The sequence below is a fragment of the Tamandua tetradactyla genome, chromosome 4 (genome assembly GCF_023851605.1).
Source record: "Tamandua tetradactyla isolate mTamTet1 chromosome 4, mTamTet1.pri, whole genome shotgun sequence".
Classification (NCBI taxonomy): Eukaryota; Metazoa; Chordata; class Mammalia; order Pilosa; family Myrmecophagidae; genus Tamandua; species Tamandua tetradactyla.
In genome coordinates, this window is record NC_135330.1 from 61693209 (window position 1) to 61719881 (window position 26673).

General features: G+C 45.4%; 1 protein-coding gene and 1 long non-coding RNA gene across 8 annotated transcripts in view; one reads left to right on the forward strand and one right to left on the reverse strand.

Annotated features, from left to right (window-relative positions):
- LOC143680915 (uncharacterized) overlaps positions 1-3343 on the forward strand; it is a 4311-nt gene extending 968 nt beyond the window's left edge. Inside the window, exons 2-3 of the long non-coding RNA XR_013174245.1 lie at positions 2558-2695; positions 3041-3343. This is a non-coding gene — a long non-coding RNA (uncharacterized LOC143680915). The remainder of the gene's footprint in view (positions 1-2557; positions 2696-3040) is intronic.
- The window catches only part of PLEKHA6 (pleckstrin homology domain containing A6), a 151412-nt gene that overhangs the window by 74732 nt on the left and 50007 nt on the right, over positions 1-26673 (reverse strand). Inside the window, exons 1-2 of one of the 7 annotated variants that reach the window (XM_077157499.1) lie at positions 3719-3773; positions 2602-2830 (exon numbers count right to left, since the gene is read on the reverse strand). The exons of 3 other annotated variants lie outside the window; for them this stretch is intronic. In XM_077157499.1, coding sequence (XP_077013614.1) covers positions 2602-2726 — 125 coding nt within the window. In that variant the 5' untranslated portion in view covers positions 2727-2830; positions 3719-3773. Of the gene's footprint in view, positions 1-2601; positions 2831-3565; positions 3637-3718; positions 3774-4703; positions 5726-26673 lie in introns of those variants that run through there. 3 more of the 7 variants (XM_077157500.1, XM_077157504.1, XM_077157507.1) reach the window with 3 other exon arrangements.

The window sequence follows — 26673 nt, forward strand, 5'->3', positions numbered from 1 at the left end:
GAGAGGAGAGAATTTAACAAATAAATATGAATGCTGAATCATTAAATTTATATCTCCTTTGGTCTCCAGTATCTTGGAGTAGCTAGAAGTAAAAACCTAAAATTGTGGAATTCTAACCCATCTCAAACTCTGAAATATGTTCTACAACTAATTGTGGTGCAGTACTTTGAAATTAATTGCTCTTTTGTATATATGTTATATTTTACAAAGGAAAAAAGTCTATGTGATGATAAAAAAAATATTTAAGGCTCCTAGCCTCCTATATTCTGGAACAGCTAGAAGGAAAATCTGAGATGATGGTATGGTAGCCTATGACAAACTCTGGGATGTGTCCTATAACTACTCGCTGAAGAGTGCTTTGAAAACTATTGCTTTTATATTTCCTTGCTTTGTATATATGTTATACTATGCAATTAAAAAGTTAAAAACAACAACGACCACACACACACACACACACACACACACACACACACACACACAAAACTATGCTGAATGCTAAACACCTTCAGCCTTTCTGGCTTGAATATATCAGAAGAGATCCTTTTCTCCCAGAATTCGGCTTAAGTCCCTGACTCTCTGGGTCTCAAACTTCTCCAAAGATAGGGCAAAATTCTTCTCAAAGCCTCACTGGGGAAAGCCACCTCTGAACCAGAGATGTGCTAAGAGGGCCACTGCCTTTTCACCATCATTTACCTGCCCTAAACCAACATGGGGCCATCAGATGACCATGGAGGTGTCTATCGTGCAGAAGCTTCCCACCTGCCAGAGACCTTGAACGCACACTTCTGGGTTCCTTTCTTACCTTGTCTTTTCCCTTAAGCTAGTTTGAACTGGTCTATGGGATCTATCATTAGGTCACACATTTAGATTTTTCTACAGCACTGATAGGACTGTACTCTACACTGGTCCTTCATTTTCCAGAAACCACTCTCCAGAATCACATGGATCTAGGCTTGGTCTTTCAAACTGGGACCCTGTTTCCCTCATTTCCATTAGCAGATTTTCCTTTTTCTGCTTCAGGTGACCTTGAGGGTCTGCCATCTGCTCCCTCATATTTAACAACATAAGTAGAACTTCAATTGCTTTCCTAAGTGAGGTGGGCTTTTTTTGTTTTAATGCCTGAAAACGGGGTGAAAAATCAGAAAATTCTCTACTACTAAGAAGTTCCTGGGCATCTTCTTTCAGAACAAAGGGTCCTAAAATGAAACTCAAACAAGAGCATTTAGTTCGTTTTCAGGATGGTTTCAAAGTGATTTCCCCCTAAATGCGGCCTCTCCTATAAGTCTGCACACATGTGTACACCCAATCACATGTCCCAGACTGGCAGCTGGTGATCTGCCTGGGGATTCCCACATATTTGTTGCTATGCTAGACCTGAATCCTCAAAAGGTAGAACCCAGACAGACACTGTAATGCCCCCAGGAGCCTCCAAGTTTAGAAAACCTCTGCTCTGTGCTCCTGAGACCTCAAGAAGATTCAACATTTCAAAAACTGATGTCAAGATTTTTAAATGCCCCTGACCTTTGACCATCAATTTATAGAGGTGTTTCCAAACGGTTAACATTGGTTACCAAAACCCGAAATGTAATATATATCTCATGCTACTCCCATAATCCAATCCATAAATTCTCTTGGTCTTTAAGAACTCATTTCTAAAACTGGTTTTGGGACTAGGAACTGGCAAGGCTTGATTCCAGAGACCCTCAGAGGGAGGAGATCTCTGATTCTTGCCATAGAGGGCAAAGGAGAAGAGGAAGGAAGAGCACATTCTTTTGCCAGTGACCTTATCATGGAGGTGGGCCTATCCACAACTTAAATATGGGGAAACAGATTCAACATGAGGTTATCATATTCCAAGGCCCGACAGGAAAAGACCAGATTAGAATCTGGTCTTCTGATACCAACATCAGTCATCTGCCCTAAAGAGCCCTTACCAGAGAGATTCGGTCTGGAGAAGGTCCTGCCTGGAGGCAAGAGTTTTGGATTTCATAGATCAGTAAAATTTTTAAAAAATGAAATTGGAGGAATATAAGGTTTTAGGCCAACTTTTTATTTTGCCAAATAAGGACATTTTAAAAGTCCAACTACCATCTACTCTCACCATCAGTTTATGAAAAGAATAAGAAAGCCTCAAAACAAATATTTTAGCACATTTCTCCCCAAAGAAGTCCTTTAAACTGAGCATATTTAGTTTTTTGGAAACAAATTCAGTCTATTTTCCCTATTTTTTTCCTTTCACCTTACACTGGTGAAAATTCTGTCACTGATCAAAATTTGGGACTCACTGGACCAGATGCCCTCCCTTGTCCCTTCTAGCTGTAGCCTAAATTTTAGGAGAAAGACCTTAAACTTTGGAGTTTCAGACTTTTCCAGGAAGTCTGAGCTGGGCATATATAGAAAGGAGGGGGAAATCAATAAACAACCTATCTTTTGCATATATAAAAGCACTGTCAGTTACAAAGCACTGAAATGCCAGCTGATGTTTTATAACCTGACCTCCCCAAGTTTCTGTGAGCCCCTGAATTTTACTGCCCCACTTCTTATTCAAATAATCCAGGAAGAAGAGAAAGGAAAATGACCTGCCTACGAATCAAGAATTACCTGAGAGATAAAGCAGGCTTCTGAAAACAGGGTGAAAAATCAGAAAATTCTCTACTACTAAGAAGTTCCTGGGCATCTTCTTTCAGAACAAAGGGTAAGAGTGAAATCAGCAACATAGCAGACATGATGTTGCAGTCGCATGGTTAGGAGCCCTAGAGAGGACTGGCTCCAATTCAGGGAACAGTTTTCCATTCTTTCTTACACAGAATGTTGCTTCTTTCTCATCACCCTGATGGAGAGAGGGGGTGGGATGAATAAGTGAAGGGGCAAAGAAACAGCACTGTGGTGCAGAGGGGGGGAACAGGAATGAGCCCTGGGCTGGAGTTGGATCTTGATTCTAATCCCTGCTCTTCTGCCGACTGTGCTTCATTTATCATCTTTCAGCTCTGGTTTCCTCATCTATATCGTAAGACTAATATTGGCCCTGTCTTTCTTACAGGACTGTAAGTTAGATTCTGAGATCCTCGAGGGTAAGAACATCTCATTGCCTCTGTATGCTTAATATCTAGCTCCATTCCTAGGCAAGAGCATGGGTCAACCACTGAGGAACTGAGCTGAAACAGGAGCATACATAGGAAAGGGCACCCTGAGCTGAAATCACAGCACGACTAAACAAAAATAAGGGGCTATTATTATCTGCTGTCCAAAATTATGCATAGCACCATCCACATACCAAATATACAAAGACTGGAAATTCTATTTGGAAGCAGCTGGTGATACAAATAAAAAATATATTTTTAAATGCCCATAGTTTTAAAAATAACTAGACTGTGCAACCTATTAATTATATTGCCTAACAAATGACTGTGTGATTGTCTCCCAAATTCAGTTGCATGATAAGATTTCATGTGCTGAAAATTGTTTTCAATGCACTTTTGCCCGGCCCATATCCCCTCTTAGTCATCTATCTCATCCTATTCAAAAGTCAACAGGAGACCCTGGTTTTCTCATTATTCTGGGTTACCTCTATACTGAGAGTTGAGATCCTTTGGCTAGCTGCAGCTTTAGAAGGTATCTGAGTTTAGGACTCCTGGTTCCCTCTCCTTACTTCTTTCATCCCACCCATGTCCCGCCTCCAGCTGTCTCCACCACCCTCCTCTTCTGATGCATATCTTACCACCCTAACTCTGCGTTTTAAAAGCCACCTCCAGCCTCTTACTGAGTCCCATTCGGCCCGGCCCACCCACCCTTCCTGCCAGAGCCTGCCTCACAGCCTGTGCTGCCCACAGGGCGGGTAACTGGTGACTGCACAAAGGGTCTTGGCAGCTAGGCCAGGCTGCCCGCCCACTGGCTCCTGCCCACCAGCTCCTGAACGCAATGGTTCTCTGATCTCTGCTCCTCGCCACTGAGAAACACTACATAAACCTTGGCAAGATGAGTCCCGTTCAGTCAGCCTTACCCACCACCCACCAATCACCTCCCAACCCAAACTTTTGCTTTTAGGCAGAGTGCCAAATCCCCCCAGGCAGTGGCCTCCACCCTGCCCAATTCTGAGGCTCTAGAAAGAAAAAAGTGCTCCTGGCACTGGTCTCTCATGGCTTTGATCCTTTTAGGCTGGTTCAAACTAATCCCACATCAAGACCACACTGAAATGCCAGTTACCATACCATACTGGTTACAACTTCCCACCACACAGACAGCTCTAGGATTTACAAATCCTCCTGAAACGAGGGCTCACTCTGGGGGCACTGTCCTCAGGACACGTATCTCCAGTACTGACCCATAACTCTAACCTCCCTCTGTAACACTCCTCCCAACTGACAAATATTCTCACCCTAGAAGTTGGAAATTTTTTCTAAGTTTTTGATGGGAGACACCAAGCAAGATGGACATTTACTAGATAGTCTTATTTGTTAGGAGAGAAAGAGAAGATAAATGAAAGGAAATGGAGGCAAAAACAAAAAAAGATTTGCTTCCCAAATGGAGTGGAAGTGTCCCCAACACACACACACACACACAAACTCACTTATATCCCTCTAATTATGAATGACTCCTTGCCAAACATGTACTTTTCATTCTCCCTGATCTTCTCCAGTAAAAATTTAGGTAGCCCCAGTTTTTCTCAGCCCAGATCTCCAGGTTCCCGGATTCCCAGATTTTACCTTCCATGATAGAAGAAGTCAGGACCCAACAAGGAGGCGCAGGCTGCTGCCCGGGAAGGAACGAAGCATTACTCCAGATCCGAGGAAACTGCCAGGGGTGGCGGATACGGCTCCCATGAGAAGGAAGGAGACAGAGAGAGAACCTGGAACCCAGAATTTCCCCAGCCCTCCCGGTATCGGCTCTCTCCCTGCTCCAGCGCTAACTGAAAACCGGGGAAAGTCTCCCGATAAAGCTGGGACTGAAACCTGAAACTGCAGGTTGGCCGAGCCCTGCAGAAACACATTCACACCCCCAGCTCCTGGGGTCTGAAGGCTTACCGCCCTCGCCCTCGTGTTCGCCTCACCCCTCACTCCCCAGCTCGCCTGCTCCAGGATAACACCAGACAGCCCTCTAGCTGCAGCTCCCAGCCAGAAACTTCCAGCCAGGCGGCACAGAGAGAGATCTGTCCGGCGCTGTCTGCCATCTCTCCCACCCTTTACCGCATCCAGCAGTTCAAGTCCAGGAGCCTAAGTGCTGCTCAGGGCTATGGCAGTGAGGGCGGTGGGGACGTTTCCAGCTTAGGGGCAGAGAACAGCTTAAGACTCTTTTTCCACACCAAGGAAAAAGATTCCCCTAAGGGTCCAATACCAGATAACTGGGCCTGGCATTTACTAATTGCTAAGATCGCCTTCCTCTCCTCTCCTTTTCCACTCTTCTGCATATGGCTCTTCCCGGGCTGCCTCCTTTCCCTCAGGTCTCATGGGAAGGGACCATAGCAATCACGACAGCAACGGCCTCATTCTGTAGATGAGGAAGCTGAGGCCAGGAAGATGATGGTTTGGCAAAGCCAAGGGGACTACCAGCACTAAAGTGGCATCTTGGGTGGTAAAATGGAAAAAGGAGGCTTTAAAAATCAGAAGGAATCCCACTTTAACACAGCTTGATAGGTACACGCTTGAATCACTGATTGTAAGAAGAATAGCTTAACCTCTCTGAACCTCAAAGTCCTCGTTTGTAAAATAAGGCCAATGACACTATCTCAGAGAGTCAAGACTGAATAAGTAATCAAGCAGTCAGCACGCAGGAGGCACTCCACAAACACCCACTGCCCTCCCTGCTCTGTTCACTACTTGCACTACCTTTTATTCACTTACATCTGACTCAGAAGGTGACTAAACAGCTTTTAATATTTACCGTTCCTTCAGGTGTTGGTTTAATGTTTCTCATTCATTGTCTTTATGCCACTCAGACTATTAATATTGATAGTCTAACTCTGTGCGTGCTCAGAATGCAAGGCTTCACTTCTGTAAAGGGAAGTCTTTGACCTACAGGCCAAGGTCACAGAGAGTCCCACAATGAAGACCTCCCCGCAGACAGTGCTCACGTGCTGTAGGTTCCAGGCTTCGGTCCCGAAGTCCAGCTGCCGATTGGTCATTTCCCCAGGACGACCAGTCTTCTCTACAACTCAGCAAGTCTCAAATCAAATTAAGATTGACCACCCACTGACTAAATATATCACACTATTGACAAGGAACACTCTCCAAGATACAGCAAAGGAAAATAGTGCGGGGCAGGGCGATTACTTTAGAATGCTATCACTTGAGTTAAAAGATAACTTGCAACTACCAGTAAGATCATACTTGTCTAGAGCTGGGGTCAGCAAACACTTTCTGTAGAGGAGTAGATACATAATACTTTCAGCTTCATGGGCCATATAGTCTCTGCTGCAATCACTTCACCTCCCCCACTGTCGTACAAAAGCAACCACAGACAATGCATAAATGATTACATATAAACAAAGAGAAGAGCAAGCGAGTATGGCTGTGTTCCCATAAAACTCAGTTTGTGGGTAATGAAATGTGGATTTCATACAGTTTTCATGCATCACAAATATTATTCTCCTTTTTATCTTTTTTCATCCATTTAAAAGAGTAAACACCATTCCTAGCTTGCGGGTCATTCCAAAGCAGGTGGTGGGCTGGATCTGGCCCGCAGGTCATAGTTTGCTGACACCTGGCCTTGAGCGTCTCAGGAAGGACACCCTAGAAAATAGAACCTGGGACTGACTGGGTGGGGTTGGGGGGATTTGATCAGAAATGAAGCAGGAAGGAGAATTTTCACTGAATAGTTTTCTGTACTGTTTGGATACTGTAAAGCTATGAGTTATAAATGAGCTCCTCATCTAAGTTCTCATACTTCTATCAATGTCCTCATAACTCTCCCAAATAGCTTATAACCTCCAGATCAACTTCAACTCCGCCTCCTCCAGCCCAGTCTCCCATCCCAATGGTAATCAATGTCCAAAATCCACTGGCCCAGTTGATCAAAGTACCTCATGCCAGCTTTACCTATTACTCTCCATACAGTCCCACTGTACGTATTATCTTTACCACCCAATTGTTATTTAGCCTTGTTCCAACAGCTAACTTTTTCCATGTATAAAACTTGTTTCCAAAGGAGAGACTGAAGCTTTTTAAGGGCTGGGGCTCTTGATTACAATTCCTTGTCTTCCCCTCAGTTCCTACTCCAGTGCCTTGCACCTACTAGGAATGGAATAAATCCTTGCTTGATTGCAAATCTCCCATCCCACTAGAGATGGTTTAGAACACAGGAAAAGGATCCAAGCCCAGCACGCAGGGGTACCGACCTGAATGGCGGCTATGTCTGTGGAACACAGCAACCAACAGCACCTAAAATTTCAAAGCCTTTGAACAGGTCATAATAAAGAACATTTGGTGAGAAGGAAGATGTTAGAGTTGAGACTTGTCCAAATTAAAGAGGCTCTGCTTTGCAGAAGGAAGTCAGGAAGTCCCAGGGAAGTTTTCCCTAATTCCAGTCTCCGATGAACTACCCCAGCAGAAAAACCTCAGCTGGGGGACTCTGATGACCCCAAAATCAGAGTCTCCCACATCTGGGAAGGACCTCGGCATTAAGCCTCCTGCTCTCCCACCCAATGCAAGAAAAGTCTTTTCTTACAGCACCCGTGAAAGATGATCATCCCTATGCTGCTTGAACACCTGCAGGGCTAGGGAGCTCACTCCGTCTGAAGGTAGCCAGTTCCATTTCTGCTTCCACCCACTGTTTCTAGTTCTGGAACTAAAAAGACGAAGACTTCCTGAAAGGCTAACAAAAAACTAATGATAATTGCCAAATATAATAGAGTTTTCAAATATTTCTTCTTCCGATACTGCCCAAAGGGTTTTAAAAGACACAGAATCAACTCTTTGGTACTGGAAATGCCTTTGCTCAAAATGTTTATTGGTTGAAACTGAATATAATCCCTTCTGCTTCCCAACATGAAAGCACTCAGTTCACACTATAAAGGGAATCGTTTTGTTTCTTTATAGGCAGAAACTACATAATCACCCACAGCAATGTGGGTCCTAAAATCCTAGAACTCAGACAGTGCATCCTAAGATCTAAACCAAATCCCTCACACTGAGGTATTTAGTGTAAGTATCCATTTCCGGTCCTCCCTCGTTCTTTTCCTTGTCCTAACTTCTCACAGTAGAAACATTAACTTGGTGCTACAAAATAACAATGTGAATACACAACATTTAAGTGCCTGTGATGAGCTAGCAATGTTACAAGCCCTACAGACACATTATCTCATTTAATTCTCACAGAAACTCTGAAGTAGGTGGTAGTATTCCCATTTTACAGAACAGGAAGCTCAAGATCAGAGGAGTTAGCTACCTTTCCCAAAGCCACACAGCTAGTAAGTGGCAGGGCCAAAATTAAAAGCAGGGTCTGTCCTGCGTTTTTAAATATAAGCACCAAATCTTATAGTCTTTTCTCTACAGTCCAAGCTTCTATGACAGTAGAACATCTCTACTGACCTCACCTAGTCCCGGAAATGGGCCAAAATGATTGTTTCCATTCAAGCCTCATCCAGCAGTCCTGCAGTCCCTAGCCAGGTTCCACCCTGATGTAGCATTCCTGCATTCCTAGAAGAAAGAAACAAGACTAAAGACTATCCAAAGCCAGGATGCTGGCGACTCCGAGATGCCCGATGGCGGAGTGCGGCATCTCCTTGGCTAACATGGGAACACGGCCACATGCTTTCCCACAACGCGCCTTCACAGGGCCTGGCTCCACAACTCAAACAGAGCCGTGGGGCTCAGGAACCTTTGAAGCGTGGCATTGTTGGGGCAGCACAAATGCTACATTTACCTGGGACCTGGCACCTTTTCTCTGCAGCCCTGCTTTTGGTAAATATTTGGCTGGCTTACCTGAGAAAGGAGTGGGGGTAGGGAGCCTGATATCCCAACAGCTCCAGTTCTCAGAATGGACCCCTCAGAAAAGCACTGAGGACAGCACAGAAGAGCCACAAACAGAAACCCAGCCATTCCGGCCGGTCAACAGCAGGAAATTACTATCATCAGTATGTCTCTAGTGCGCCCTCTGAGAAGCTCTGAAACATTCACAGCAAGGCTCCTAACCCATTATCAAAACTCAGCTTTAAATCCCACAAAGGTTTCTAATCGTCTGTTTGATGAGAGTTTCAAAATTCTCGGTGATGCACTCCTGCCCCCAGTCGGCACAGCTCCCGGGTGGCTCTCTTCCTAACCTAACTGCAGGGTACCTATACAAACACCTGGTTGCCCTCCACCTTGGGGTGCCCATTTCCCTCTCCAAAACAAATATATAGTGCTGGCTTCATCTGGCCTCAGTGACTCCCCATTTTTCAAGCTCACACAGGATGTTAACATTGGAGACAGAGGCAGGTCCTAAACCCACTGCTTCTCTTCTCAATCCCTAGGGAGAAAATGCCCACTCTCTTTGATAGTCTAAATTCTGTATTGACCCAAAGAAATTACATGATGCTTTACCTCCACTCCTCCCACTCTCAGGTCCTTGAGACATTCACCGGGCACTCTGAAACCACCCACCCTTTATCTGCTGTCTCCCTGGGAGACCTGGTCATTAGCAGAGAGCACCATGTTAGGTGTCTAATTAAGCAATCACCAGCAAATACAAAAGCCAGTTCAAGTCACCGCCACACAGCATCCACCTGGGATCCTCTTACAGACAACTCCCTCCCCCAAGCTTCCTGGAAAGGTCCCTATTGTTTGCCTAGAACCCAGAAAAAGTGTCTGATTCTGCCCTCCTACTTATCTGCCGGCACCAACATCCTAGCCTCTGCACAACCCCAGGGGGCACCCTTCAAATAGAGCACAATGTGAATGGTGCCCCTGGAACTGTGGAACACAGCAGCCCGGGGTAGGTGGGAAGTGAAGGCCCCCAGAAGGGAGGCACAGGGTGTTGAGAGGCTGTTCTCTTACCTGGCCTCTTTAGGCATCCCAGAGCCATATCCTGCCATCCTGGCATCTTGGGGTCAGGGTACAGGAAGCAGGTTGCCCTCAGGCAGGCTGGAGGGCGGCAGAGGTGGAGGTGGGCAGTGTGAGTGGCTAAGCCGCACTGGCTGCACCTATGTCTTTTAGTCCTGTTCGCTGCACTGTACACTCACCTGTTCCTGTTTCACCCTTTAAATGGAATATTCCACTTGTCTTTGGTGTCAGGGGAGAAGAAATTCCCTCCCTGTTTAAGAAAAGCTTTCTTTTTTAGAGGTTTGTTTCTCGGGAATTCCATCAGATAGTTTTAAGGGTGACAAGTGGAGGAAATGGGCCAAGGGAATGGCAGATGCGGACCCTTGAAGGATGAGACAGACTCTAAGTAGTGGCCACGCCCCTTAGCCAGGGAATGGTCTAGCCCAGGCTTCTGAAGGGGAGCAGACACCTGCTGTCTCTGTGGCTCCTGGCAGATCCCACTTTCAATTGTCAGGTGGGCACCCCAAACAAGCTGCTGTGAGAGCTAGTGAAACCCCCCTTAACCTCTTCTCTGTGCCACCTCCCTACGTCATACTTTGTCTTTCTTCTTGTTCACCCTTATCTACATGGCTCCAAAGCCCTCATCTCTATTACTGTCCAATGGGACAGCAGGTGTGGAGGTGCCGGAATTGATGCCCACACACTTTCCAAAGGAACACCACATGCGCGGTATTAGGGGAAGGGTATTTTCCCTCAGGGACAAATCTAGGGCTCCTAATGCCCTGCTGGCTCGAATAACCCCAAATCCATTCCCCTGGAAGAGGGCACCTGATTCGGTGCAGGCCTCTGTGCCCTCAGGTGCCCCAGGGAGCTGCCAGCTTGGCCCGATATGCCAGCTGGCATATGCCCTTTTCCACCAAGATACGTGGGTTCTCACTGGCAGAAATGGGAGAATGACTTCTCTTTCCAGTCACTGGGCCTTGTCCAGCTGTTTTTCAACTTCTCTGAGGCAAATGGCCTTTTTTTTTTCCACAGCAGGAAAGGTTTAGGTTAGACACCAAGAAGCATTGAAATGAGTGATAAGAGGAAGTCTAGGACTCTGCCCTTAGGTTTTAAACATAAAGCCAATTTCTCTCTGTAGGATATGGTTTAACATATCCTGTTTTCATCATGTTACTCTTTTGTTCACAAATTAAGCCTGCTTCATGGAGGCCTAACTTCTTGGCTTGGCATCCAAGGCTCACTACAGCGCCTCCCACTCGTCACTGGTTATCTGTGTAAATTGTCTAATCCAGCCAGAAGGAGCCTCCCATATCTCCCAAATAGGCCTTAGGCATGCCTGCTTCTCCCCTGGGGTGTCTCACTCCACTCTGGCCATTAGAACCAGCCAGCCTTTGAGGTAGCATATCCCTTATGTGCTACCTGATTATCTTATAACCTGAGGAACTTTCCTGAAAAGTAGAGTCCTTCCCATATGCCTACTGAACCCAGACCTCCCAGGGGAAGGCCAGTGGACACTGCTTGAAGGTTGAGTGCAAAGCTCAAATGCCCCCCCTTCCAGCGAGCCTGTCATACCCCCCCAGCCCACGAAAGGCGCCCTCCCCTGTGAAGTAAGAGGCAGGTATTATTGGTCATTCATTCCACAGACATGGTCTGAGCACCCACAGCCCTACACACAGAAACAAGATGTGGTCTTTACCCCTAAAGAACCCTCAATCCAGTGACTGGACCCGGGCAAAAACAAACAAGAAAGCAAAAAAAAAACACAAAGCCATGGGAGGGCAGCATGAGCAGGGAAGGCAGCAGTGTGGAGGTAGGAGCACGCGAGAGAAGGAGGGTGGGCATTCCAGAGAGAACCACAGTAAGGAGATCAGACGACACTGGGGTGATGTTGGGAAGGAAGACTAATAAGAGTTATCGGCATTTACTGTATGTCGACCATGTTCCAGGCCCTGTTGGAAATGTCTTATATTTATGATCTCGTCTATTCCTCGCAACTAAATGAAGTTGGAAGGGGAAGGGTATTTTGAAGCCAGACTATTAAGTCCCATGATTTATATAATCCAGTGCCCAAAGTGGCTTCTGCTTAATAAATATTTTCTCATGGATCAACTGACAAAATGATCTTAAAAGGCTTACTTCCAGTGGGAGGAAGCTGGGATCCTTCAGGAGAAAATACACCTCTGAAAAATATTTTCCTAACTTTGTAATTTTCCACTAAAAGCAACCCTAAAATCAAAGAGGGGTGCAGAGGCACTGGCTGGTAAGCACCTGGCTCTCCTGACACAGGATGCAGACAGTGGGTGTCACAACACCCCCTGCACCCATGAGAAACCCAAGCTGCCCTGAACAACAGCTGTGGATGGCTCAGAATAGGGACACGGGGGAAATGTCCTAATGGTAGGCTTAGGGTAACCACCTCCCCAGCCATCTCTCATTCAAAATGACAGGGCAGGGCATGGTGGCGGTGCGGGGTGGGGGGAGTTGGTCCCTCAGCACACCCCACAGCTGTCAGTGCTGATCCCATCTTTCCTCCGTGCTCCAGAGGTGCAGTGCCTTAGTAAACTCGTCTCAGACCAGACAGAGTTCCCGCCTCTAAGGCCACACTCTGAGGTCACAGATTCCCTTGCCTTACAGTTTGTCTGACCTCCCAATCTTTGGTTTAACCTGTACCTGTCGGGCTGGAGCTTCATCCCTCTGGGGATGTCAGTACAGATATCAAATTTACCAGGATAACAACGATAACCCCAGCCGGGTGAAAACCCTGGTTATTCCTCATTCCTTTGGCGTCTGCATTAGGATATCCCAGAATGGGAATAACCCCACCATATCTCCCAGCAGACAACTGAGGCCAAAGAACAGAATCTCAGATGGTTCAGTGGTCTCTTTGAATCCACTTCCTTCAACATTTCCATGGTTGGTACAGAATCACAAAATCAAGCGTATATCCTTGTAACTGAAGTAACGGAGCTGGAAGCTAAAAGATCTGTGTCCTAGTTTGCTAGCTGCTGGAATGCAATATACCAGAAACGGAACGGCTTTTAACAAGGGAAATTTAATAAGTTGCTAGTTTACAGTTCTAAGGTTGTGAGATTGTCCAAATTAAAACAAGTCTATAGAAATGTCCAATATAAGGCATCCAGGTAAAGATACCTGCTTCAAGAAGGCCAATGGCGTTCAGTGTTTCTCTCTCAGCTGGAAACGTGGCAAACATGGCTGGGTCTGCTAACTTCCTCTCCAGGCCTCTTGTTCATGAGGGAACCTGGGAGGCATTTTCTTACTTCATCTCCAAGGGTCACTGGCTGGTGACTCTGTGGTTCTCTCGTCCTTCTGTCGTGGTTCTGTGGCTCTCTCCTTGCTCTCAAAAAGAACTCTCTCCAACTGTCTCCTCTTTTATAGGATTCCAATAAGTTAATCAAGACCCATGCAGAATGGGTGGAGACACGACTCTATCTAATCAAGTTTAATACCCACAATTGATTGAGTCACATCTCCGTGGAGATGATCTATAGTTTCCAACCTATAGTACTGAATAGGGATTAGAAGAAACCGTTGTTCTCACAAGATTGATTAGGATTAAAACACAGCTTTACTAGGGTATGTAAATCCTTTCAAATTGGCACAACCTGCCTTCTAGCCTACACTGAGCCTTGGCCGAACCATTTAACATCTCCATGTCACTCATTCTTCATCTATAAAATGGGAATGGAACCTATACTCCAGCTCTAGTGAGCAAAAAATAACTCAATTAATATGAAACTGTGTCAAAAATATTTTTTTACTATTATTATTACTTTTATTTCTTTTCTCTATATTAACATTCTATATCTTTTTCTGTTGTGTTGCTAGTTCTTCTAGACGGATGCAAATGTACTAAGAAACGATGATCATGCATCTATGTGATGATGTTAAGAATTACTGATTGCATATGTAGAATGGTATGATTTCAAAAATATTTTTTAATTCAACTTCCCCAAGTAAAGAATTCTTGATATTCTCACAAGCAGTGGGGACAACCAAAGCAATAGGCTGAGCCCCCAGTCTTGGGGTTTGTTCATATGAAACTTAACCCCACAAAGGATAGGTCAAGCCTTCTTAAAATTTAGGCCTAAGAGTCACCCCCAAGAGAGCCTCTTTTGTTGTTCAGATGTGGCCTCTCTCTCCAGCCAAAACAACAAGCAAACTCACCACCCTCCCCTTGTCTACGTGGGACAAGACTCCCATGGGTGTGGACCTTCCTGGCAACGTGGGACAGAAATCCTAGAATGAGCTGAGACTCAGCATCAAGGAATTGAGAAAAACCCTAGAATGAGCTGAGACTCAGCATCAAGGAATTGAGAAAACCTTCTCGACCCAAAGGGGAAAGAGTGAAATGAGACAAAGTGTCAATGGCTGAGAGATTTCAAACAGAGTTGAGAGGTTATCCTGGAGGTTATTCAAGATATTACCTTGTTATTCAAGATGTAATGGAGAGGCTGGAGGGAACAGCCTGAAAATGTGGAGCTGTGTTCCAGTAGCCATGTTTCTCGATGATGGTTTAATAATGATATAGCTTTCACAGTGTGACTGTGTGATTGTGATAACCTTGTGTCTGATGCTTCTTTTATATACCCTGTCAAGAGATGAGTAGAACACATAGAATAAAAATTAATAATAGGGAGAACAAATGTTAAAATAAATTTAGTTTGAAATGCTAGTGATCAATGAAAGCGAGGGATAAGGGGTATGATATGTATAATCTTTTTTTTTTCTGTTTTCGTTTTATTTCTTTTTCTGTTGTCTTTTTATTTCTTTTTCTGAATTGATGTAAATGTTCTAAGAAATGATGAATACACAGCTAAAAAAAACACACATGCGAGGTTAGAATTCTGACGCAGCCACTTCATCTTTCTCTACTTCAGTTTTGTCGCCTTTAGAATGAGGACAGCAACAGTGGCCACCTCAAGAGGTTGCTGTGAGGACTGTTGTTAGTTAATATGTATAAAGCACCTGGAAGAGGAGTGGGCATGATGCATTATAAGAGGGGAGTTGAGAGTCATGTATGCCCCCAGAAAGAAAGCTGGAGGGTACAACATGAGGATGTATAACACAGGGAGTCTTGTGGTGGGACAATGACTGTGATCAACTGAGCAGATACAAAAAAGCTCTTTCATCAACCAGAACAAATTTACAACACTATTATAAGGAACTGATACTAGAGGGGTACATGGGGGAAATGTTCCTATTGTAAACTATGGGCTATACCTCACGGTAACATCTTAGTATTCTTTCATCAACAGTAACAGGTGTACCACACCAATACTATGGGTCAATCATGGGGGTGAGAGGGAAGAGGTATGAGAGGAGTTGGGTTTTCTTTTTTATGATTATTTCTTTTCTGGAGTAATGACAATGTTTGAAAATTGATTATAGGAAGGTGATACTGTGCAGCCTGTGACTGTTTACTTCGGATGTGATTGTATACTTTAGATGGTTAGTATGGTGCATGACTATATCTCGATAAAATTGCATTAAAAAACCAAAAAGTTTAATTTCATATATTTATATACTCACATATGAGTGCACGTATGCAAGAAAGGGAAATATCTTTCTGAAGTGTGGAGAGAATTTTGAGAGTCACTGCTGTGAGAGAAATTTAGGAAGTGTCTCTCCAAGGATAATATATACTGAGATTCAAATTTCCAATTCTCAGTAGTCCCAGGTATTTGCACCTCCAGCTTTAGGGAAAGAGGCTTGGGTGATCTGAGGACCATGTGGTGGGGGCAAAGGGTGAAGAGAAGTATCTAAGAGTCCTGCGCTAGGTACTTTTCATATGAACTAACTTCCCCTACATACAACCCTATGGGGTAGGTATTGTCATTATCTTCATTTTTAAAATGAGGAAACTGGAGCACAAAGAGATTTAAGTCACCATTCAGCTAATAAGTAGCAAAGCCAGGATTTGAATTCTGCCTACTGAGTCTGGACTTTTAACCACCCCATACTACACTACTTCATTTTCATGCCAAATTCACAGGTGGGAGGAAGAAACCAGACCTAAGAAGGTTCTGCCATTGAGAAGAGGGCCTTGTTTGTGAGAGGGGTGGCTTCATCATCACTCTCCTCAGAAGTGAGCAATTTGATTTTCTAATGGCTTGAATCCAGGAAACAACACCTCCGGGGCCCCATAACAAAGTCCAGAGAGTTCTACTACAATAGTTTGAGATAATGAATTTGACTAACAGGGCTCATAACCATATAATGTGCTAACTACTGAATTAATTTGAGCAGCATAGACTTGACTAGAGGATATTAAATTTCTTCCACATCCTTTCCTCTAGAACACTTAGGTTCTTTCTGATCATGTCTCATTATTTCCTCCATAATCCAGAGATATCAAGATGGAAAAGATTCTTCCAGTTTATAGCCCTAAGAGGCCCCAAACTTGCCAGAGTTCATCATGTGTGAGCTCTCAATGAGGAATAAGAAGGTGTCCAGTAAATGGGAAAATAGATGATTTCCATCCCAAATTCCTCACAGCACTGGCTCTCCCAGCTTGCCACCTGTCCTTGTTTCCTTCCCACTTCAACACCATTGCAAATTTCCCCCATGACAAGGCACTCAATTCATCTCTGTGTTCCCCAAAGCCAGCTGATACTTCCGATGGGAAGAAAGAGAAGAGAGGAGAAAGAAGACAGTGATGGACTCTGATTATAGATTTAACTCTCTTTCCCAAGTCTTCCAAAATCATTCGCCTTGCTTCAGGTGGGACACTTGGAGCAAGAGAAGGAGCAGACATTTTGATCTCATCAGCTTTATGGGCCATTCCCTCGACACGCCCAGTGACCCTGTTTACTGTGCCCCAAATGAGCTGATTTCTTAGTGCGGGAAGGATAGCAGGAATGTCAGTTGGTTAACACACCCTCATTTTAGGCGAAACGCGTGATTTTGTTTGTATCTTTTCATTCTTGTTCACGCAAATGGAGAAACTGAGCCCAAGAGAGGTTAAGGGCATGCTCGTTGTCACATACTATGCGGAAACAATGAAGATCAGGTCCCATTACGGCCAGGATCTTTTTGGAGCTGGCAGGAAGTTCTAATCCCCCATGAATCCCCATTCCCCACCCAACAGAATGAGCCTTCCCCCTGTGCTGGTTTGAATCTGTTATGTACTCCAGAAAAGACCAGGTTCTTTTCATCCATTCTTGTGGGGGCAGACCTATTGTGGGTGGGGCCTTTTGATCAGGTTGTTTCCATGGAGATATAACCCACCCAATTCAAAATGGGTCTTAATCCTTTCCTGGAGTCCTCAGAAGAGACTCAGAGAGAGAGAGGGAAGGAAAACAACCGAGGAGAGACAAGCAAGGACCCCCAGAAGCCCAGAGACAACTTGAAGAAAAGGACCAGCAGACATCACCATGTGCCTTTCCTTGTGACAGAGGAACCCTGGATGTTAGCAGCCTTTCCCCAGAGAAAGTATCTTCATCTTGATGCCTGAATTTGGACACTTTCAAACTGTAAATTTGAAACCTAATAAAACCCCATTGAAAAAGCCGATCCATTTCTGATATATTGCATTCTGGCAGCTTCAGCAACTGGAAACACCCTTCTTTGTAACTCTCACAGTTATTTCTGACTCATGCTTACCACTCTCTATTGCACTTATTTGTTTACATATCTGTCTTCCCCATAGTACTCTGAGTTCCTTGAGAGCAGTGACCATGTCATATTCATCTTTGCATTCCTGGTATCTAGCATATAGTGATTGCTCAATAAATGTCCAGGGAAGAAAGAAAAAGAAGAGAAAGAAAGGAAGATGGGAGAGAGAAAGGAGAAGGGGGAGGAAGGAAGAAGGAAAGGAAAGAGGGTGAGCGAGGGAAGGGAGAGGGAGGGACCAGGAGAGGGAAGGGTGGGGAGGAGGCAGGAAGAGGGGAGGGAGGAAGGGTGGGTGGCTCCCTTGAGGTATGAAGAAATCATGATCATCTCGAGCCAATGAAAATCAGACCACGGCAAATTGTCCTCTGCTGGTCTAACTCTAACTGGGACAAGTGGAAACAGGTTGTCCCCTTAGAGCCTGTCCAAAGAATTAAATAAAGAGCCTTTGTAACTGGGTGGAGTTTCAACGACCAAGAAGACCAAGCATTTGCCCAGGATCCCAGACAGTGCTGCACATCTTCCTTACTTCTCTCCTTTCCCTTCTCAAGAAATTGAACAAAGAACCAGCCGCCTCTTCCCCTGAGTCCTGCTGTGCTCCACTGCCCCCTCATGCCTTTGTGTTCTCACCTGTAAAATGGAGGCTCATTCCTGTCCTGGAAGATGGGAATGGATTTAGGAGACTGGAGGTCTGCAACATAAAAGCTGAGGAGACTCCTCCACCTCACCCCAACCCCAAAGGCAGGAGGCGAGCCTTCAGGGATGTTACTTGGAGGAGTAGTTATGTGTCTGTCACTGACGCCAGAAAGAGTCTGAGGGAGGAGCCGTGTTCCATGAGGCTTCACCAGACACACAAAGCTCAGCCTCCCGCAGAGGTGAAGAGGAAGGAGCAGCTTCTACAATGAGGGGCTCCCGAACAGGCTGGGCCCCTGCGTGTCCCAGGGAAGCAACTAAGAGCCATAACTTAGTAACTTGACTTCTCTCTGGAATTCCCCTGGGGTGGAGGAGATAGGAGACTTCCTGACCAGCCCTGATCAGACTGAATCCTTATGAGTTTCCCACTGCCCCTCCCTCCTTTCTGGAAAGTACGGGGTCCCCCACCTCACGTCACATAGTCCACCACCCATTCATCAGTCACTCACTCCTCACATGTGTGTGGAGACCTGTTACATGGAAGGCACGTTGGCTCTGGCTGGCCCTCCCCAACCAGGATCAAGACAAACTCTTAGAACTTGATGTCTGGAATATGTGGGGTGGAGGAGGTGAAGGTGTTCTCAGCCTCCTCCAAACATCCAGAATCAGGCCTTTAAACTCTGTAGCTCCTGCCTGATCTCCTTTGAAAAACAAGTCCTCAAGCCAAGCCTGGCACATGCCAGGCAGCTGGGCAGCCAGGCACCTAGAAATGAAGTAGGAAGCTGTTCCAGGGGATCTTGTGATTTCTACTTGATACCAAAGAACTGGGAGTGGAGGAGGGGATATGGCCTCAATATCACTGGGCTGTTTAAGTGGACAAGGCTGTTGCAAGACAATGAGGGATGTTATCAGCCAGAGGCCATGGCTGCCCTCATGACTTTGGGAGGGCCCACAAGCAACATCAATAGAACAGTCTACTACATAAAGCATCACTTAGTGGAAGCCAGGGACACTGAGTCTTCATGTTGACTCTACAGCTAGTGTGCTGTGTGCCCTCGGGCAAGCTAAAAGCCTCTCTGATCCTCAGATAAATCATCTGCACATGGGAAGATTCCTCCTCACTACAAGGGTGGAGGCCAGGAGAGAAGAGGAAGCAAAGTGATCATGATGCATGCCTGCTTAAAACCCTTAAAAGATTCAATCCAGTTTTCTGGGAAGGGCTGTCAAGGCCTCTCACAAGCTTGACCACCTTCCAGCCTCCTTCTCTCAACCTGAGAAGTGGTTCCCATGCTCCCTGGGCTTGCTGATCTAGTTCCAGCTCCCCACACTGCCTGGTAGGGTGGTGTGCCTGAATCTGGGCCTCTGTGCATGCTGTTTCTTCTGCCTGGGCCACACCCTCCCCACACTTTAGCTCCTCTACAGCCACTCCTGACTTCCAACCAGGCAGTCTTCCTGCTTCTGTGTTGGTAAAGAACTCTCCATGCATCTAATCTTATTTTCCTTAATTCCCTGTTCATGAGTCTGTCTCCCTGCTAGACAGTGAACTTTAAAGGACCAGAACCATGTCAAATTCATCTTTCATTCAACAAACATTTATTAAATGTCTGCTCGGTGCCAGGCACTGTTGAGTGCCAGGATTCAAAGGAGGATAAGGCGGCCTCTCAGCCTGGTTCGCTGGTCCTGAGGCACAGGGCAGGCCCAGGGCTGCTGTCACTCAGCATGGTATAAGGGCTGCGCTGCAGTGGAGGGAAAAGCAGACACTTGAGCTTTCCCTGGGGCTCTGCCTCCTCTCCTTTAGCAGAAGACTTAAAGATATTTGGAAGAACAAACTGAAAACATAAACCACAACCATCTACTGTGTGCTCTTTGGCACTGTTGTAAGTACTTTAGATGCACTGTTTTTCTTAATTCTCAAATTAGCTCTCTGATTTGTTACTCTGACTTTGAAGATCAAGTGGTGCACAGAGAGGTTAAGAAACTTGCTCAAGGTCACACAGTAGGCGACAGAGTTCAGATAAAATCTCAAGTCTGTCTGACCCTGACACCTGTCCTTAGTCTCCTACATCCCAATTTAAATAAGTTAATAAATAATCATCTATGTGTACCCCATCTTATTTTTTAAAAGAAATAAGATCTACTAACCTCAAACTATTAACAGACTTTAGTCCCAGCTGCCCGGGCATCCTTCTGGAAATAATCGAGTCCCTACCTCTTCCATTGTGATAGCAGGTACGAGAACCCTAATGAGTCAGGCAGACCAGAGCCTGCCTTGTCTTGGGATGCCAGTGAGATCGCATGTCAGAGTGTGGTCATTCAGCTGTTGCCACCTTCAAAGCACCAGTAGTGGACAGCAGAAGCTGGCTACCCAGCAGCCAGTCTCAGGGCGCTCAGTCTCAACTGCCATCTCAGTCACCCTGAGCTATCAGCGACTGGGATTCCAATTCCAGAGGCAGCTTCCTCCTTAATGGGGAGACAGAAGATCATGGGCCTCCTGGTCTACTCCCCCCCGCATCAACCACAATCAACTTTTCAAGTGTGTTTTCTCCCCCGCTCCACTACCAAGCATTTCTTCCCTCTCAAAGCCCAATTGCTGGATGGGCCATGGTGGCTCAGTGGCAGAGTCCTTGGCTGCCATTCTGGAGACCCCGGTTCGATTCCCAGTGCCTGCCCATGCCAGAAAAAAAAAAAAAAAAAAAAGCCCAATTGCTGCTACTGCCCATGTAAACTCCATTGCCTGACCTTTGAGGGCTCTTTTCCAACTTCTCTTACTCCCTTTTTCTCCCTTCTTTTGCCCCACTCCCTTCCCCTCCCCATCCCCAACCAAACTAACTGGCCCCAAGGATTTTGCAGATGGCTTCTCTGCCCCATGGAGTGTTATTTCATCAATGCAAGTTGATCTTCTTCCCACCCTAAATCTAACCACCTGTCTCTTCCAGGAAGCCTTTCCTGATAGACCATGCTTAGCTTTACATTTTCTTGGAATTTAATACCCTCTCTGCATTTAATTTGGTTGACACCACTTAACATCACAGTCACACACTCATTTGACAAATATTTACTGAGGACCTATGACTCTGTGCCAGACATTTACTGAGTGTCTACTGTGTGCCAAGCACTGTGGGGTGGGGTGGGGTTGGGGGGAGAATGGGGCATTAATGATTAATGGATACAGAGTTTCTGTTTGAGATGATAGAAAAGTTTTGGTAATGGATGGTGGCAACTGTAGTACAACAATTGAATGTAATTACCATCTCTGAATTGTACACTTGAACATGGATAAATGGGAAATTTTATGTTACTTTATAGGTTATCACAATAAAGAAAACAGAGGTGTTATAAGGTTCTTGCATAACCAGAAACATGAACAAGTTTATCCTTATATTCCTGGCTCATAATAGGCATCTAATACATATTTGTCAAATGAATGAACAACTTATTAGAAAAGCAAATAGCAGAGGGTATATGTTAACTAATAATAATAACTGTTTATTGAGTGCACGCTATGTGTCAGGCATAATTCTAAATGCATTCATTTAATCTTCCCAACAACTTCTGAAACGGTTATTGTTTCCATCTCCCACTAACAGATGAAGAAACTGAGAAAAAAGGAGGTTAAATATCCTGCTCCAGCACCAAGTATTAGACTTGGATTTGAACCTGGGTGAACTGACAGCAGAGCTGCTGTGCTTTTGGACAAGTTAGTCAAGAACAGTTCCAATGTCCCCACCAAGCACAATACCGTTGGATGCTGATTACAGGTGTACCGAGTAAGGGCTCCGATAACTGAGTGAGGGCTAGAGCGCCACACGCCCTGGGCCCCAAGGTGCTGTGTGAGTCCACGTCAGTCAGCACCGACCATAACGAGGGGAAATCAAAATCCTGCCAGGGAATGCGTCTCTGCCGCACAGGGACTTGATGAGCCCTCTTCACTGCCCTAGCGCACAGACGTGCTTCTAGCCATGGGCCTGTCCCCCAAAGGGCATCCTTCTCGCTGACTGTGATCACCACACGGGGCTGGTAAGAGCCAGGGCTAGGATTCTGAAGGGTATTGGGGGGAAGGAGATTTCCAGTGTTCCGACCAAGGCTGAAGCAGAGAACAGGGTTAAGGAGGGTAAAAGAGCATTTGTGACTAGGGACAAAGACATATTGAAAGGCTCTATAAACAGGAGAAAGAAAGGAATATCAGTGAATAAACCCTTTATGGCCTGGACTGGGCAATGGGCAACTCCAGCTCTGGCTATTTTTTGACACCCTTCAGAGACAAGGCTGATGCTTAGGAGAGCCTCACATCGTTTCGACTGGGAAAGGAGCCAAAGAGGGCTTAGAAACAACCTTCCCCGAGGTTGAGTTTCTCTGACAAAATCCTAACTGGGAGAGAAAAAATTCAGAAGTGCTGTGAAATAGCAGAGACTATCCCAGAAATCACAAAAGTTGAACATTTTGTGTCACAAGGCAGCTGAATTTGAAGTTGATTCTGATCCTAATGTTTCTATATAACCTTAGGCCAACAGCTTATTTAATCTTCCATAGACCTCAGTTTCTCCATTTATTAAAAGGGTAGAAGAAACATTTTTAAGAAGGGAATTGAAATCCCACTTCATCCCAGTTTTTAAGTGTAAATGCTTTTTTTTTTTTTTCTTAAGAGGGGAAATCATTTGCTGGAAGTTTATTTTTTGGTACAACCAGAAAATAGTAGGATGTTGACTTATGGGAGGCTCTGTCTGTCTTGGATGTCGACTTAACATTCCATCAGGTGGGGGGGTGGCATTTTATACCCTATAATACAACGCATACTAAATGATGATTTGGAGTCACAGCCATGCATTTAATACATGTTGGACATTTAAATAACTTCTATTCTCATGTTCCCTCACAGAATTGTTTCTTGAAACTGCCCCCTGATCTTAGCTCTCTCTGTCAGAACCGCGTGCAGCCTGTAACATCCTTAGTCACGGTTGTCTAGCTTTCCTAATAACTCTCTTATATGCCATGAAAGATTAGAAATGTGAGTATGTGCTGTGTACGATATAAAATTGTGAGTTAGTGGGACTGAAGATGTAACAGCTTATCAACATTTGAAGATAGTGGTAATTGATATCCTCATAGGGAAAACTTGCCTCCAAATTTTAAGCTGGCAAGTCACTGGAATAACTTTAGAAAAGAATTACAACCACACGGACATTTACATTTTTGGTACATATATTAAGAATTATGTACAAAAATCGTTCATAACGTCTGTGTGCTGATCTTCAGAATAACCAATAAAATCTCAATTATGAAAGAAAGAAAGGGGGGGCAGTATTGAGCCACCTGCTCACATCTTCACCCTTGGCATGGGGATCATGTTAGGGTAAAGGAGACCAGAAACCAGGTGATGCTTTAGTTATTTAGATAAAAGGACATGCAGAAATATGAGGTCTGATGAGACCTCTCATCTACAAACAGGCAGGAGCCATCCCTTTGCTCAACTCCAGTTATCCCAATTGGGGGTTCAAAGGCTCAACAATTTATTGTCTTGGAGTTCTGAGACCTAGGAAAGCCACACCTCGTGCACCTTGAGTAGATGACATCTTTCTCTAGCTACCAGTGAGTTTGGTTTTCTGGGTTCAGCCCACAGAAGCTCAGTGGCAAAAAGAAACGTTCCCCATGATTTCAGTAACACACAGAAATGTTAGCAGAGGGAACACTCCTAGGGATAGGGAGGCCAACTGTCCCAGTCTCTCAGGACTGAGGAGGGTTCCCAGAATATGGAATTTTCAGAGCAAAACCAGGAAAGTACTGGGAAAGCTGGGACAAGTCATTCTACTTATCAATGGACTCACATGCGAATATGCCTGTGGTTTGGCAAAGAACCGATGACAATACATGAAATCAACATGGTCAGAAATATTGAGAACCTGGGTCCCTGGATTGGGAGGCCAAGTGCCCAGAGCCCCAGACTGGGGAGCCCTGGGCATGCCTATTACTGTGGGCCAGTCCCTGCCTCACCAGGCTTCAGGTCCTCCTGCAGAGGATCTTGGTGGGTTTACCTTCCTATCTGAACGGAGGACAAGCACCATTAGTACTATCAATTTCTCAGGACTCAGAGCCCCAAGAAAGGTCCTTAGTGATGGTTTCTTAAAGCAATCTGTGAGCAAACCTAGGAGGAGGCCACAGAACAGGATTGCGCTTCCCAGCCTCCCCAGAGGTCACTTAGTCCTGCAAAGATTTCAGTGGCCTGGGCAAAAAAAGGGTTAAAGGATAGGCATGGAGAGAAGCAAAAACAGCCACTTCCAGGCTGCCAATGCCCAGGACAGTCCAACTGCCGTTAACTTACAGACCAGGCTGAATATAAAAAAGGGCAGATTCGTTTACTCAGAGTGGTCCCCCTTCCTCGCCTTGTCCAGTGGCCTCTCTAAGGATTCCAGAACAGGGAGTCATGCTTCCCCCGGCTTGAATCCATGTAACTGCCCCCTAAGCTGCTTTGTGAGGTGGGCTGCTGAGCATTTGGCGTGTCCAGTCCTGCTGTGGCCAACTCTACGGCCGAGGGCAGCACCAGGCTCCAGTTCTTGCTCCCTCCGCAGCTGAAACAGAACCTGGGCACACTCTGTGCCCTTGAGTTGGTGGAGACCAGAGGGCACGAATGGATCCTCAGAAGCCAAAAACCTGGTTAAATCACAAAGCAGTACTCTGCCTGGTAGATAACCATGTTTTACTTTAACTTACAAAAAATTTCTAATAATTTTTGCTGCCTGAGCCCTAAGTCCAACCCATAGGATCAAGCAAGAAAATTAAAAGGGTCTGAGGAGAAATATAGTCAACCCTCTTTTTCCTTCTCCTTGATTGGCTTATTCGTTCATTCATTCATCCATTTACTCAATTTCATGAGTGCCTTGTGTGCACCAGCACTGCACAAGGCACTGGGACCCAGGGGCGATTCAATCTGATCTCATTCAGTGTCCACTTCATGCATCACCCCCATGTTGGGTTCCTCCTAACCTTTCTATCAACCTCCTGTTCCATTCAAATGGATCAAGGCTGTGCACCCTTGAACTCTACTCACTGCCCAAACTCTGGGGCCCTGTGCTAAGGCAGAGGAGCCGCAGAAGCCTGCTCAGCACGGCAGTCTCTGTAGTAGAAACTGTGGACAAAGCAGCTACTTGGGTTTCTGTCTCTCCCCAGTCTCTCCTCTCTCCCACTTTCTGCTCTGCCTGGGAAGGAAACCCTGCCACTCTCTGCTTACATGCTTGAGTCACAAGGCTGATCTCACAGCAAAAGAAATAGTTCAAGGATATAATAGTCTAGAGTCTCAGTGAAACAGAAACAAAAACATTTCTCTTTTTTCCCTTTTCTGATACCAATTCTTGCTCCCTGCCCAGCCCTCCTACCTCTCCTTCCCTCCTGGCCTTGGGGTCTCATTACCATTCCTTTCTCTATTACTTTCAAGTCCCACAAATGATGTCTTGTTGTCCATATTCCTGGCACATGGAGAGTCACAGGAACTATAGAGTGATAAAGGGTTAATACAGAGCAAATGAACTTTGGGGCCAACCAGTCTCTCCTCCTTCCCCAGAGATCATCCTGGTCTGGAGTGTCTGGCCCACTTAAGCCAAGGAGACCACTGGGAGCCCTGGGGTTGATCGGCACCTCTTAACTAGGCTTCCTATTCTGCCCAGGCAAGTTGCTGTGTCTAATTGTCTAACTGCACATTTCCATATCTGATCTGTTTGGGCAGATGGGCAGGCAGCTGTGCCAGGCCCCAAGGGACTGCAAGCTTCCAGGGAGGAGGCAAGTCCACCTGGCTCTCTAGACCCAAGGCCTCAAGGGGCCCTCCTCAAGGGCATCCAAAAGGGAAAAATACAAGAGCAAGTTTAAGCCAGACTCCAGGATCACTCCATTCTCTCCCTGCTTGCTCCCATTCCGAAGGAAAGGACAGAGCAGGTACCAGAAAGCCAGCATGGCTGGATTTCCCTTCCATTTTAGGCATATCGTCTAACTCACATTGTTTCTGACAGCAAGTTCCCTAAATTCTCTGGATACAACCTCATCATCCTCGAAATCAGGGCCAAAGGCCTAGGTACTCTCTGATGACCCTAGCTGGGGTGCCACCAGATGCGACTTGACATCCTTATTGACAGATACTGGAATAAGCAACATATAATTCTACATGACATACATTCAAGCGTCCATTGTCTACCACCACTCTGTTCTTGTCTCATGTCTACAACCTCTTGCAGCTAGATATTGTATTTCTAAGAGTTGATGATTCAAAATAACAATAGCTGACATTTATTGAACACCTATTATGTGCCAGGCACTATGCTAAGCTCTTTATTTACATTATTTTATTTAATATTCATAAAAATCCTATAAGGTAAGTAGAAAAGCTTATGGAGAGAACAGTTAGCTAACTTTCCCAAGGCCAAACAACCAGAAAGTGACGGAATGAAAATCCATACCCAGGCAAGCTGGCTTC